General features: G+C 43.4%; 1 protein-coding gene across 1 annotated transcript; it reads right to left on the minus strand.

The window, feature by feature from the left end:
- Positions 1 to 12,586: 12,586 nt before the first annotated feature.
- LOC145113300 (uncharacterized) lies at positions 12,587 to 14,339 on the minus strand. Its single transcript, XM_079049408.1, has 2 exons — positions 14,162 to 14,339; positions 12,587 to 13,242 (listed from the first exon to the last, which is right to left on the minus strand). Exons 1-2 carry the CDS (start codon positions 14,337 to 14,339, stop codon positions 12,587 to 12,589), a joined length of 834 nt encoding a protein of 277 aa, XP_078905534.1.
- Positions 14,340 to 14,997: the final 658 nt, after the last annotated feature.

The following is a 14,997-nucleotide window of genomic DNA, read 5'->3' on the forward strand; positions in this document are numbered from 1 at the left end:
CGAAGAAACCGCGAGTTATTGAGTAAAAATCGGGCTTTATGCGGGCAGCACTTCGACTGGAAAGAGGTTAGCTTCTCAAGAATTCCGGGGCTCTGGGGCTTTCTTCGGGTTTTAGACACGATATTGGGGCCTTGGGGGGTCGTGAGAAAGTTTAGGGGGTGAAAAGGTGAAAAATGGTGAAATTTGGGTTGAAAAACCTCTCAAATCCGAGAAGTCTCGCACCCTTTATATAGGGGTGCGAGGGTTCGGCCGAGGAGGTGTGTCATCGGACAGGTGGCGAGGGCTCAGACACCTGGCTCATGCGAAGGCGAGTCAGCAGCCACGCGTCAGAAGGAGGAGCGAAGTTGGAGGCGGTTCTCGGATGCGTGTCGGATCAGGAGAGGACCGGACGATTCTTGTTCAAGTTGTGTCGGCTAAATATCGATCGATTTATATTTCGAATTTTTAGCTGTCTACTGCTAAACCGAAACTTAGAAAAATCATAACTTCCTCATACGAAGTCAGATTTTTACGTTCTTTTTATGAACGTTCTCGGTTTAACATATTCTACAACCTTCCTTTATATTGTTAAGGCTAAAAATCCTTTTATCGAAAATTCATTTTTTACACTGAACAGTGTTTTGCCGGTTTTGTCGCGGATTTTCGATTGGTCATAACTTCTTCGTTATAACTCGGATTTCAGTGTTCTTTATATTTTTGGAAACCTTGTTACAATCTCTACCACTTGGTTCATCCCAATTACAATTATTGATCAATTTATTTTTGACCTAAATTTGACTGGTGTCACAAAAAATTCACTCGCCAACTGTTGCACCTCAATGGCTGGTGAAAACTCTGCCCTAAATCTCGTCATGAAGTTTTTCCAAGACATGGCCGCCATGACCTCTGCTCCCAAGGAGTGACCAACTTCATCCCATTAGTCGCGGGCTCCATCTCTTAGAAGGCAATATGCAAATCCTAACTTCTATCCCTTATGGTAAAAGCTAGTCCGTTGAGCATTCTCCATGTCATCAATCCATCGCCTACTAACAATAGGGTCCTTCTTCTCGAAGAAATTTGTGGCTCTATAAGCCTTGAACTCCCGAAAAGAGAGAGTCTGTTCCCCCAACTGTCCCATTGGAATCTCAGCATGGAATGCCAAACATCACAAGAGTCGCATACAAAATATTGCGGGTGATCTCATACGAAATGAACTCGTGAATCCTCTCATCAATTCTACTCAGCCAAAACTTGAACTTGAACTAGAACCAGATCCCCCTCCACGAGTGCTCATCACCATACTGAAATGCAACCATACAGATGATCAGAACATGCCCAAGGAATTCCTCATTCTACAGGCTTCTTAGAATCCTCGTAACTTTCTCCAATTCGAGTATGAATCTCGTGCTCTCAATAGTACGGGCCCAATACTATCTTCCACACTTATCCATACTTTCCTCAAGAATCATCCTGAATCCTCTGAGTCACCTTCTCATACTGATACTCCCAATACCCGCTAAACAGCACACCAAACCTACTAAAACACTTCCTAGTCTCTCCTAGGATTCCTACCTCACGCTTCCATCAGCAGTTGAAAAAATCCTATTAATGTAAGCTAATTACTACATGAATACAATTACATGAAACAAAACTTAAATAATCCTCCTACTAAAATACTCAACCCTACAATGGTTGGACTCAAACAAGAGTTGCGCAATAAGGCCAAATCAATCACTCTAAGATTATTTAACCTTTGCAGCATGTAACTAAATGTATTCATTTAATAGTTAATTAACATCAATATGAGCCCTACAAAGCACAAAGCAAGCAACATTCGAGAAATAAGACTCTATAGGCCATAAAACATCAACAAACATCCTACTTAATAGGCATATCTCCTAATAGGCGTTCTATTGTGCAACCTTGAACATGTCCTTATGCTAACTCCTAGCATGCAAAACATATAACATAGCAACATGTGTGGTGTTGGGTCAAAACCCTAAGAACGATTTGATGAACAAAATGCGGAAAATAAGAACGAACACAATTATGAAGATATGTTGAATGATCAAACGATTTATTCAAGAACATGAGGAATAAATTACACTTTAAGAATAGACTAAAGAATCTAACTCTACCTAATAAACCTCATTATGTTTGGCGGCTACATTTTGCCTCACTCTTAACCCTAATTATGAATAATACATGACAATATATAGGGCAAAAGACAAGTCTTGGGCTTTTAACCTACACTTCATCAAGGGGGCCCATTGCCATAATCCATGGAGTACTTTGAACCTTATATTCTCCCCCTCAAAGTATGGAATGGATGACAAGTCTTCAACTTCCAAAACAAGCATCTAGCAAATAAGAAAAGATCTCGCGTCGAGGAATATCAAAAGCGATCCACGAATCTTGATTCTTCAATAGTCTTCAAAAATGGGTTCTAGGATATATATATATATATATATATATATATATATATATATATATATATATATATATATATATATATATATATATATGTATATATATATATAAACCAAGCATTGAAGTAATGTTTTTAAACTTCATTTTCTAATGTAATCCCAAAGATATTCAAGAAAGCCAAACCCGCCATAAAAACCCATTTCAGAATTACAAAACAAAATCACTTCTTGTCTTTGAAGAACTCCCCCTCCAATTCACAATGATCTTCAAATAAGCTAATGATATAAACCACTAAAAAATATCATGTAACAAACCAAATTTAATATTTGTAACATCACTTGATCGAGAAAATACTAGAAGTCGGATATATATCAAGGCTTTAGACGAGCTCGATGAAGAACTACTTATGTAAAAGCTACTTCTCTGTAAAAGCTTTAGATGAGCTCGATGAAGAACTTCTTTTGTAAAATCTACCTTCATATTACTACCACAAGTTTCATAAAAAATCTTCAAATTTGAAAAGTCACAATCCAATTTCGAATGACCATATCAAATTCTCTCGCTATTTATAATAAAAAACGTGATTATAAAACCTTCAAATGGTCATGAGAATGATCTTGAATGGATAAACAAATATTATGCTCCCCCACGAAAAAATGAAATAAACATTGAAGTTTAAAATCCGAAAAAGTCCTAAATATTTGACGTTATCATGAACAACGACTTTCCGAACCACCAAGACTTGTCGGAATCCATAACTTTCTGTTCACAAAAAAATATGCACATTAAAAATCCAAATTTGTTCACCATCCCTTAATTTTGTAAACATTTTCGAAAATTTGGCAGAAACTGTCACTTGCTGAAATTCAGGGGACAGAACAGGTAATTCAGCATCATTATCCATTTGAATTGTAACCTATTCTGAATTTGAGCTAAAACTGCCAAGCTGCGAAAGTAACAGGGACCAAAAGTGAAACTATAACATCTTCTTCCCCATTTACCTCTGATAAAAGAACACGACTGGAACGACTCACAGCTCCGAACTGTAACAACGTAAATTTCCAAAACAATTTTTCATTTTTTAAACATACTTTTATTCATAAGGTACTATCAAAACATAATGTATCCAATGTTATCATAACAAAACATATCCCAGAATCTCAAGACATAAACTTCATGAGTGTGTACGGATCATGCCGACGCCTTCCCGCGATCCTCGCTAGTACCTGAAACACATAACACAACAACTGTAAGCATAAATGCTTAGTAAGTTCCCCAAAATACCACATACGCACATACGCCACTCAAGGCTATAAGACCTTCCGGTCGCTGTGTCTCAGAGGACTTTCGTCCCACAACCCTGGTAGACCTTCCAGTCCTACCCGTAATGACCTTCCGGTCCATATCATGTTGACCTTCCGGTCCATACCATAATGACCTTCCGGTCCTTAGCATAATGACCTTCCGGTCCTTAACATTCATAACATACATACCACATCCATATCATATAACAGCATACAACACATACATCTCATAGCATATAAGACCTTCCGGTCACACATAGGTACCACTCCAGGTACAGTATAGTGAGAAGACTCACCTCGTACGGTATCGGATAACCTCCCTATCATGTTGACCTTCCGGTCCATACCATAATGACCTTCCGGTCCTTAGCATAATGACCTTCCAGTCCTTAACATTCATAACATACATACCACATCCATATCATATAACAGCATACAACACATACATCTCATAGCATATAAGACCTTCCAGTCACACATAGGTACCACTCCAGGTACAGTATAGTGAAAAGACTCACCTCGTACGGTATCGGATAACCTCCCATGCTCGGATACCCGATCTAGCCTCCTCCTATCAACAGAATAACATCCCTAATCAATACTCTCTCATCATCTCGTCTCTAATGATGGGTAGAAGACCATTCTACCCCTCCCAGAACTCTCTTGAATCAGCTTGACCAAAACCCTAAGGTCAATTGAAGTCAACGGTCAAACTTTGACCCGACTCGTCGAGTGTACATGGGCGACTCGGTGAGTCCATGCGGGTCCTTTGAATCCTTCTAGCCTCACTTGGCACGTCGAGTCATCCCTTCACTCGACGGGTTACTCTGTCACGAATCGCGGGGCAACCCCGACTCGACTCGTCGAGTCCACTTATGAACTCGGCGAGTTGCTTCCATGGCAACACTCAAATGACCTTCTGAGGTCAGATCTGCTTCTCTAACCTATAGATCTGACCTTCCCAAACACGGTAACCACGTAAAGGCTCAGTCTTGACATTCATGCAACGCACACAAGGCTTTCCTTGGTGAAATGGCTTCTAAAATGGCAACATAGTCTCATTCCCTCCATGAACCAACATAAAGCAGAATGGATAAGGCCCTCTGGACCTCTAGAGGTCCAGATCCAGAGTCTAACACTCAAAGGGACAACATACTCAACATTTCAAGCCAATAAAGGGTATAGAAAACCCTAAAATTCAAGGATCTTAAACCAAACAGAGAAAGGATCGATTTGCTACCTCAACACTGTAGATCCAAGCTTGGAAACCACGGATTAGCAACCCTCTTGTCCTCCTCTAGCTGGAAACACCTTCTTCTTTGCAAAACAACACCAAAAAGGGTTGAAATGGCTTTCTCTCTCACACAACTCGTTCAAGCTCTCTAGGGTTTCTCTCTCTGGACTGGTAGCCGCAATTGAGGGCTATAAGGACCCTTAAATGGGGCACAAGCCCAAAGATTTAGGGTTTCTGTCCACAGCGCGGACTCGTCAAGTCCACCCATCGACTCGTCGAGTCCCTTCATTAATCCAGGCAGCAAATCGCGATCCTACTCGACGAGTCTAGGCGTCGACTCGTCGAGTCCCTCCTTATAACTCAAAAAGAAATACTCAAATCGTCATGCCTGGAAATCCGGATGTTACAATTCTCCCCCACTTGAAATAGATTTCGCCCTCGAAATCGCTCCTCACCCACATAGATGAAAACCAAACACTCGAAAAGCACCACTGAGAGGTTCTCACACCAAAACGATATCCTTCCCCATGAATACCTGGATCCGACCAGGAACTCCAAATTTGGAACAAAACCGGCCCCTCTGTTGCTAAAATACACCTTCTTGACCTTCCCAGAATCGGGAAACTCTAGTGGCCTGGCCTGCCGCCAGACCCTCCACTCACGCTATCACCATGATATTCACTCTTCGAACATCAAACCCTGATAACTCCCTGCTCCTCTGATTCTCACAAGACAAAATCCGACAATCGGCTACCGATCGCTTATACCAACATACCAAAACAGTCCGAATCACGCCCCAAGAAACGAAAGGGTTTACATCCCACCAGGGCTCATCCACTGAACTACTATCAGAATCCATCCGAACAATAAACTTTCAACATCCTGTTCTATGACACAAGAGAATCGTGCTCACTCAGAAGTCCTCAGACATCTAAAATCATAAGCCTCGGTTGCATCCTTCATATCCCTTTTTAACACTGAGTACCAGATCTGATCTCGACCCAACAGTTGAACCTCCAGGGTCATCCGTTGCATTATCCCAACCGTCTCCATGGTTTTCTTCTTACTATAGCCACATCGGCCCAATGTGACACACAAATAACGAAGTTCACTTAACCCTAAGCGAATGCTACCTCCCCAACTGGAGATCGACTCAACCCCGACCTCTGTCATCTGTTACTCATCGTTCCATGCGACTTGCGGTACCTCCCGTACCCGAGTACTGACCCACACAGGTCTAAGACATCAGATGACAAACAATACTCCTCAACATGGAACTCACCTCCGAATCCAGAAATCTCATCTCGTCTATCCAACGCACCACCAGAGTCAAACTCAAACTCGAGAGTTTGGTCCGACCCAGAGTTGGAACCACTCGTCCCAACAAAGCACTCAACTCAGAACTTATTTCCCGCAACCCATGCGTACCTCACTTATCCCATTATTTCAGATTGCGATGACCATACCTTACTCAGAACATAATGACTCCCTATCATTGAGGAGACCCCGGTCTCGCCCCTGGTCCGACCACCAGGTTCCCAAAAACTCATAAATTAGGGCCACCCCATGCCTAAAACTCTTATGCGCCATGCTCTGATCAAAGAGTACCTTATCATGACAACTTCTCGCTGACTAGTGTGTACTACGTCTTCCCGTAGCATCACATCAACCTCTCACTGACTGGTGAATACTACTGCTTCCCGCGGTATCACCACAACCTCTCACTGACTGGTGAGTACTACGGCTTCCCGTAGCATCACAACAACCTCTGACTAGTGAGTACTACGGCTTCCCGTAGCATCACAACAACCTCTGACTAGTGAGTACTACGGCTTCCCGTAGCATCACAACAACCTCTGACTAGTGAGTACTACGGCTTCCCGTAGCATCACAACAACCTCTGACTAGTGAGTACTACGGCTTCCCGTAGCATCACAACAACCTCTGACTAGTGAGTACTACGGCTTCCCGTAGCATCACAACAACCTCTGACTAGTGAGTACTACGTCTTCCCATAGCATCACAACAACCTCTGACTAGTGAGTACTACAGCTTCTCGTAGCATCACAACAACCTCTGACTAGTGAGTACTACGGCTTCCCGTAGCATCACAACAACCTCTGGCTGATTCACAATCTGCGGATCAATCATAGATAGGTTCATGCACTTACCCAAATGATGCATCACTATATCTGGCGGCAACCGTCATAACAAAACACCCTTCCCTGCTACGATCCATATTCTTGGAAAATCTCACTTGCTGTCATTAAGCGAAAGGGCTCCCACTGGAATCATCGATGCTTGACCCACCACTTGCCGTCTCCACTCAAGACTCAAAATTATCCGAAATCCAATGCATTAAATTCGGATACCTCGATACACCTCATAGGACCTCATGACGTCTCGTCTCATCCACTGATCTTCCTGTTCCACAACCTGAAATTGGTTGTCTAATCAACTTCTGCCCTTTCCAAGCTGAATAACAGCCCCATTATTGAACCAGAATTTCTCAACCGCCGAACTCACCCTACGAGCCAACCATCTCGAATTCACCATTATGACCTTGAAGAATTCCCGTTCACCCCAAGGTCTCCGATCAACGGCCACTTGCCGTGGAGGCACTCATACTTTTCAAACATAACACATGCATTATCTCGCTCTGCACCTCGTCTCAATCACCAACAACCTTGGGCTCAATGAATTCGCACCGCCGGTCTCTATATCCAGATCTTTTAACCATTCTCGATCGAATCTCTGATCCCCTCAATAAAATACCTGGTTCTCCCCCACTTAGGGTTCGAACCATCCCCAATCGGCGTGCCAGCAACCTATCACACTGACTGTTTCCACCAGTAATCACCACACCTACTCTTGGAAGGTGCTACGCAACGCTCGATGATCTCTTGACAGAGATCGAGCAGCTCCAAATGCCCTGAAACTCAGATGAAATCCTCAGAACTTCCCACCATGACTGCCTCTAGTCATTCAGAATCTCACACCATTCCATCACCGGACCTCCCAACTGTCCAGTATTAACCCTGACTCTTAGTCTGGAAGTAATGATCTACCGTACTCCTCATCATCGACTCCTCAACCAACGTTCCATCACGCCACTTATCATAAGAGCAGAAACCATATTTCCACTCTTAATACCCATCAAAGACAATAAGGGCCACCGCCCTGATATACTCCTCTGGATCGTCCGACGCTGCAGCTAACACATGCCCTACTATACTCAATTAGGGTGTATCCTGGTCCTTGACCATCTCAGCCCCCATTGACGACCTGTTCAAGCTATATCTTTATCTCGCGGCAGATCTACTGCCATATACTCTGGTTGGAGATCACCATCCGTGCAATCCCACATGGCTCACCCCCAAACTCAAAAACCGAAATCTCATTACCTCTTACGTCTCCCACAGAAAACGGAAATAGCACCACTCGGGTCACAGAAAGTGACCTCTCCACTATCGGCCGGTCGCCCAGCCCAAACCGTATTCTCCCATAACGCACCATCCCTACTCATCCCTGAGTCTTGCAACTCCAACTGGCATATCACCAACAATCCCTCGGAGCTCACTCGATTTCCCTTTTCAAGGGATGCTCCACTAAAACTAGTTCATCAAGGCCTTCTGGCCCCATACTCATTCACCTCTGATCTCAGTCTAGACAATCCCCACGGAATAACCGGTAAAAACAGAAATACTAACCGCCACATATCATGGTACTCAAACCGCGTGGCTACCTCTCGATCTGCTATGAATCATGGTACCTGCACCATGTTATCTCCTCTTAATCTTCTACGAGTCATGGTACTCGAACCATGTTCCCTCTTCTTATTCCACCTCACATCATGGCACTCGAACCATGACATCACCTCTCGACCTGCTACAACTCATGGTACTCGAACCATGACGTCACTTCTCAATCCGCTACTTATCATGGTACTCGAACCATGACATCACTTCTCAATCCGCTACTTATCATGGTACTCGAACCATGTCATCACTTCTTAATCCGCTACTTATCATGGTACTCGAACCATGACATCACTTCTCAATCCGCTACTTCTCATGGTACTCGAACCATGACATCACTTCTCAATCCGCTACTTATCATGGTACTCGAACCATGACATCACTTCTCAATCCGCTACTTAAAATCCTCCGGATTAGCCTTCCGGATCGCCACGGTCATCTCGTCATGAATCATACGGCGAATCTCCTCATCGCTAACATCGCTGCTCTCCGGTGTGTGTGGTGTACCAACCATGATGTCTCTGAAACACAACACGAAGATACCAGAGACTCGATCGAGTATACTCGCACTCGATCACCCAACCCTACTTGTTCCTTGGTACCCTAAGGATTCTTACTTGGACTGCTCACTGATCCAGTGTTTTCAGTAGTACGGGCCCTATACTACCTTTCACACCGCATCAGTATTCATCCCAAGTCCTCCTCCTAGGATCCCAGATCACAAGTACTCTACACCTCGCTAAGCATAGGCTACCCTTCGGTAGACCTCTCATAAGCTCCTCACCGCTACCTACTCACTCTCGAAGCATCACATAGCAGCAGTAATCTCCTAGGCTAAGGCATCACAAATCAGGCCACTCTAGTCCTAATATGAATACCTAGCCTACTCTAGCATGCATAGCATATCATATCATATCTCATAATACATAATGTAAGGGTATTTTGGGAAATCACCGTTCGGGCGCTGACTGATCGTACACACTGCTCCTTTCTGCTTTTCTCAAAGTCTTTTACTCTTTTAGAAAAATTGTTCCTTTTTATGAAAAACCTTCTCAAATCCTCAGTTTGAGTTCAGGTACGCCCGAAGGTGCATCCGAATCCCTCAAACCAAGGCTCTGATACCAACTTGTAACAACGTAAATTTCCAAAACAATTTTTCATTTTTAAAACATACTTTTATTCATAAGGTATTATCAAAACATAATGTATCCAATGTTATCATAACAAAACATATCCCAGAATCTCAAGACATAAACTTCATGAGTGTGTACGGATCATGCCGGCGCCTTCCCGCGATCCTCGCTAGTACCTGAAACACATAACACAACAATTGTAAGCATAAATGCTTAGTGAGTTCCCCAAAATACCACATACGCACATACGCCACTCAAGGCTATAAGACCTTCCGGTCGCTGTGTCTCAGAGGACTTCCGTCCCACAACCCTGGTAGACATTCCGGTCCTACCCGTAATGACCTTCCGGTCCATATCATGTTGACCTTCCGGTCCATACCATAATGACCTTCCGGTCCTTAGCATAATGACCTTCCGTTCCTTAACATTCATAACATACATACCACATCCATATCATATAACAGCATACAACACATACATCTCATAGCATATAAGACCTTCCGGTCACACATAGGTACCACTCCAGGTACAGTATAGTGAGAAGACTCACCTCGTACGGTATCGGATAACCTCCCTATCATGTTGACCTTCCGGTCCATACCATAATGACCTTCCGGTCCTTAGCATAATGACCTTCCAGTCCTTAACATTCATAACATACATACCACATCCATATCATATAACAACATACAACACATACATCTCATAGCATATAAGACCTTCCGGTCACACATAGGTACCACTCCAGGTACAATATAGTGAGAAGACTCACCTCGTACGGTATCGGATAACCTCCCGTGCTCGGATACCCGATCTAGCCTCCTCCTATCAACAGAATAACATCCCTAATCAATACTCTCTCATCATCTCGTCTCTAATGATGGGTAGAAGACCATTCTACCCCTCCCATAACTCTCTTGAATCAGCTTGACCAAAACCCTAAGGTTGATTGCACACATCGCACCCCTTTCTTTATAAAATATTTTTAGACAACTTATTTCATTTTAAAAGATTACCAATTCCTCAGTTTGAGTTCAGACACACCCGAGAGTGAGCCTGAATCCCTCAAACCAAGACTCTGATACCAACTTGTAACGTCCCAAAATGATAGTAAAAAATCCATTTTTAATTAATCAAATATTCATTCATTTGTTACAAATATAATAAAAGTGATAATATTCTCAAAACATCATTGTAAAATCACAAATAGCCCATGCAAAATAAACTCTAGGGGATGCAGTACGATCACGCCATGCCCTTCCCTCTGGATCTGGAAGTACCTTAAAAATGTTTAAAATACAAATTGTAAACACAAAGCTTAGTGAGTTCCCCAAAACACCACATACTATACAAATCAACGGGCCCAACCTATCATAACGGGCCCAACCCCACATATAAATGGGCCCAATTCAACATACAAATGGGCACAACCCAACATGCATACTAACGGGCCCAACCCAATGAGCATGCCAATGGGCCCATCCCACCACACAATGCGACCATCACAATGACAACTCACATCGTACACGGTATAGTAAGAAGACTCGTCTGACTCACAAAATCAGCTAGACCACAGCTCAAATCACGTAACAGATGCTACAATACTCCTATTAAAACATAAAAGGTCCGATCTTAGTCTACACACTAAATGCATCCATTTTTACCAAAAGTCAACCCAAGAAAAAAGTCAACGGTCAAAGATAAAGTCAAAATTGCCAACAGTGGCCCTCCACGTCGTGGCCTTCCTTGGCCACGTCGTGGGCACAAAATGACAAAGTACCAAAACAGTCGATGATCCCCCAGTCGCCATGTTGTGGCAGCCTAAGGCCACGCCATGGGGACTAGTTTAAACAGCTCAATCAAGCTTAATCTGTTATCTTCCAATTTTAAGAGCTCTAAAGCACATATCTAGTCCTTTCCAAGGTCTTAATGGATAAAGTTTTCAACTTTATCCCTTAAGACACCCCTTTAATTCTAGATCTAAATTCTAAAGTCCAAAAAGGCAACTTTAAGCATGGGACTACACCATTAAGCACTTAATCCAAGAAATCTTCAACCCAAAACTTCCAGAAGCACTTTAGGGATCCTAATGAACCCTAAAAATTTAAACATTATGGACATGTATACCCTATACATGTCCTTTCCCAAATCTAGGTCAAAAGATGCAATATGACTTCATGCAAGGTTCCCAAATCATCACCACTTCCTAGATCTATGTGGTATAATACTCTTGGGACTTAGAGAAGCCATATGAAAGGGAACAAAATATGATATTTGGAGAACTTGGCATATAACCTCTCCACCGCAGAACCCTAATAATCTCACATAGATGTTCCTCATGTTGTTTATCGATGAAGACAATCACTGATCTGTCCAACATAGGTCTACACACCCGATTCATGAGATTCATGAACGTTGTCGGTGTATTGGTGAGCCCAAAAGGCATCACCACAAACTCGTAATGCCCATAACGAGTTCAAAAAGTCGTCTTCTGAATATCCTCCTTTCGTACCCTCATCTGATGGTAACTAGACCTTAGATAGATCTTAGAAAACTAAGATTCCCATGCAGGTGATCGAAGAGATCATCAATCATCAACAATGGATAACAGTTCTTCACTGTCAACTTCTTCAACTCCAGATAGCCAATACACATCCGGTATAAACCATCCTTCTTGACAAAACGAATTGTTGCTCCCCACGGCGAACTGCTCGGCCGTATAAACTTCTTTCCCAAAAACTAATGAAGCTAAGAGTACAACTCTTGCATCTCGTTCGACGCAAGGCAATATGTCGCCTTGGCGATCGACACCGTACGAGGGATCAGATTGATCCGTAACTTCACCTGCCTTTCGGGAGGCTCACCCAACAACTCCTCTGGAAAAACATCAGGGAAATGACGCATGATAGGGAAACCAGAGATAGAACCCGATCTCTTATCATCAACCTGAGTATCTATCACATACGCCAGATAACCCATGAACCCATGTTGTAGACACTGTTTAAACCTGGAGGCAGAACAGAAAGCCGATCCAGCCCTAGTACCGTCACCGTAGATGGTAAGCACTCCCTCACTTGGGTCTCGAACCATCACCAACTGCAGCTCATAGTCAATCAGATCCCCAAACCGGCTCAACAAATCCATACCCACAATAACACAGACGTCTCCCGTCGCAATAAGGGTAAGGTCTATCCGATACCCAACACCAAAAATCTCCAGTACACAGCCCCGATAGATTTCAGTAGAGGAGACCTCATGTTCATCAACTATAGAAATCCTCAATGGTTGACTCAAGGCCTCGTTCTTAATGCTAAAACCATGACAAAAGGATGATGACACAAAAGACCGACTCGCACCCGAGTCAAACAACACTAGATCAGGTACAAAAATCACAAGAAAAGTACCTAACATGAGCAATATCATAAGCATAAATAAATCAAATCAACATAATAAATAAGAAACACATACCAACCACAACGCCTGGTGCCGCTCTGGCCTCCCCTGCTGTCAGCTGGAATGCTCTCCCTCGAGCCCTTGGATCCTCGGCCTTCCCCTGCTGGCCGTCAGTAATACGTAAATTCGGGGGAATAGGAGCCTAAACCATCCTCGATGCAAGTTAAGGACACTCGACACTCATGTGGTTTATCCGGTTGCAATTAAAGCAAACTCGTAATCCCTTCGGGCAATCCATCACCATATGCCCCTCCTTTCTACACATGTAGCAAATAGTCCCTGATCGACATGGACCCTCATGACTCTTGCCACACTTGTTGCAAGTGCGACCCTTCTGGCCTCCAACTCTTGAATCAACATACTTGAACCGCTTAGCTGTCGGCTACGACTACATTAGGCTCCTGTCTCTCTACTGAGCCTCCCTTTCCTCTCTCACCTGGGTCTCCAACTCGATCTCCCCCCTCCTGGAATTGGCCTGCAACTTAGCCAATGTCCGATATGAGGTGTTTGCCACAAACTCACAGATATCCTTCCTCAGGATACTCAGATACAGGCTTACATGTGCCTGCTCCGATGACACGTGTTCAGGGATAAACAAGGCCCTCTCATGGAACATCCTTGTAATCTCAGTCATCATCTTTGTCTTCTACTTAAATGAAAGGAACTCCTGGGCCAGTCGCTCTCTCCCAACTAATGGCACGAACTCATCTCTGAACATCTCAGTAAATCTGTCCTAAGTCATTGCTGACTTCTCCACAGCAGAATAGTCAACCGCCACAAACTTCCACCAATCCTTCGCTCCCAAGCGAAGTAAGTTTAACACAAAGCTAACCTTTAGATTCTTCGGAAAGGAGAAAGTGTAGAAACAACCTTCAACATCAGAAATCCATCTCATCACAACAATCGGGTCCTTAGTCCCGTCAAACTCTGGTGGCTTCATGTTGTTGAACTCCCGGTACCACATCAAATCACCCCCTGTGGCAACGGTTGTGGCAGTAGCAGCCTCAACGACGACAACATAACGCTCATCGAAAGTCTCAATCAACATGGTATTAATAGACCCGAACATCTCTGGTACGGCCTCTCTGATCACAACGGCCACCTCGGCAGCAATTATCCTATGGATCTCATCATCACTGGCACCCGACCTCTCGAGGTCACTAGAGCCCGAACCTCGGGTAACCACCATACTGAAACATACAAGAAAACATTCAGAAGCAGGCTATAGCACACACACAAACACTTACACACTCATACAAGTTCTTTAGTTCCCTAAGATTCCTTATTGAGTCGCATACGGATCCTGTGCTTTCAGTAATACGGGCCCATTACTACCTTCCACACCAATTTGTATTTGTCTCAAGTCGTCCTCCCAAGACCCTAAGTCACAAGAACTCTATTCCTCAAGGGTATCTATACGACCACACCTGTAGGTTCCTTAGAACCACTACTAAGCACCTATGCACACATCCTAGACTACTCCCCAAACACTCTTTCGCCTCGCAAAGATTTCTGATATCCTCGCCATTTGCTTCGCGTATGTCAATCGTACACAATACATGAATCGATAGACAGCCGAATAAATGATTCTACCTAAAGTCTAAAATCAAACAAGAAACAGGAAGAAAGGTTAAACCAATCATTCTAAGGCTATAAAATCCTAACTATGTACAATTATGCAGCATACACCAAGCAATTAGGAAATA

This window comes from Lactuca virosa, chromosome 5 (genome assembly GCF_052849685.1).
Source record: "Lactuca virosa cultivar CGN04683 chromosome 5, Lactuca_virosa_CGN04683_v6, whole genome shotgun sequence".
Lineage (NCBI taxonomy): Eukaryota > Viridiplantae > Streptophyta > Magnoliopsida > Asterales > Asteraceae > Lactuca > Lactuca virosa.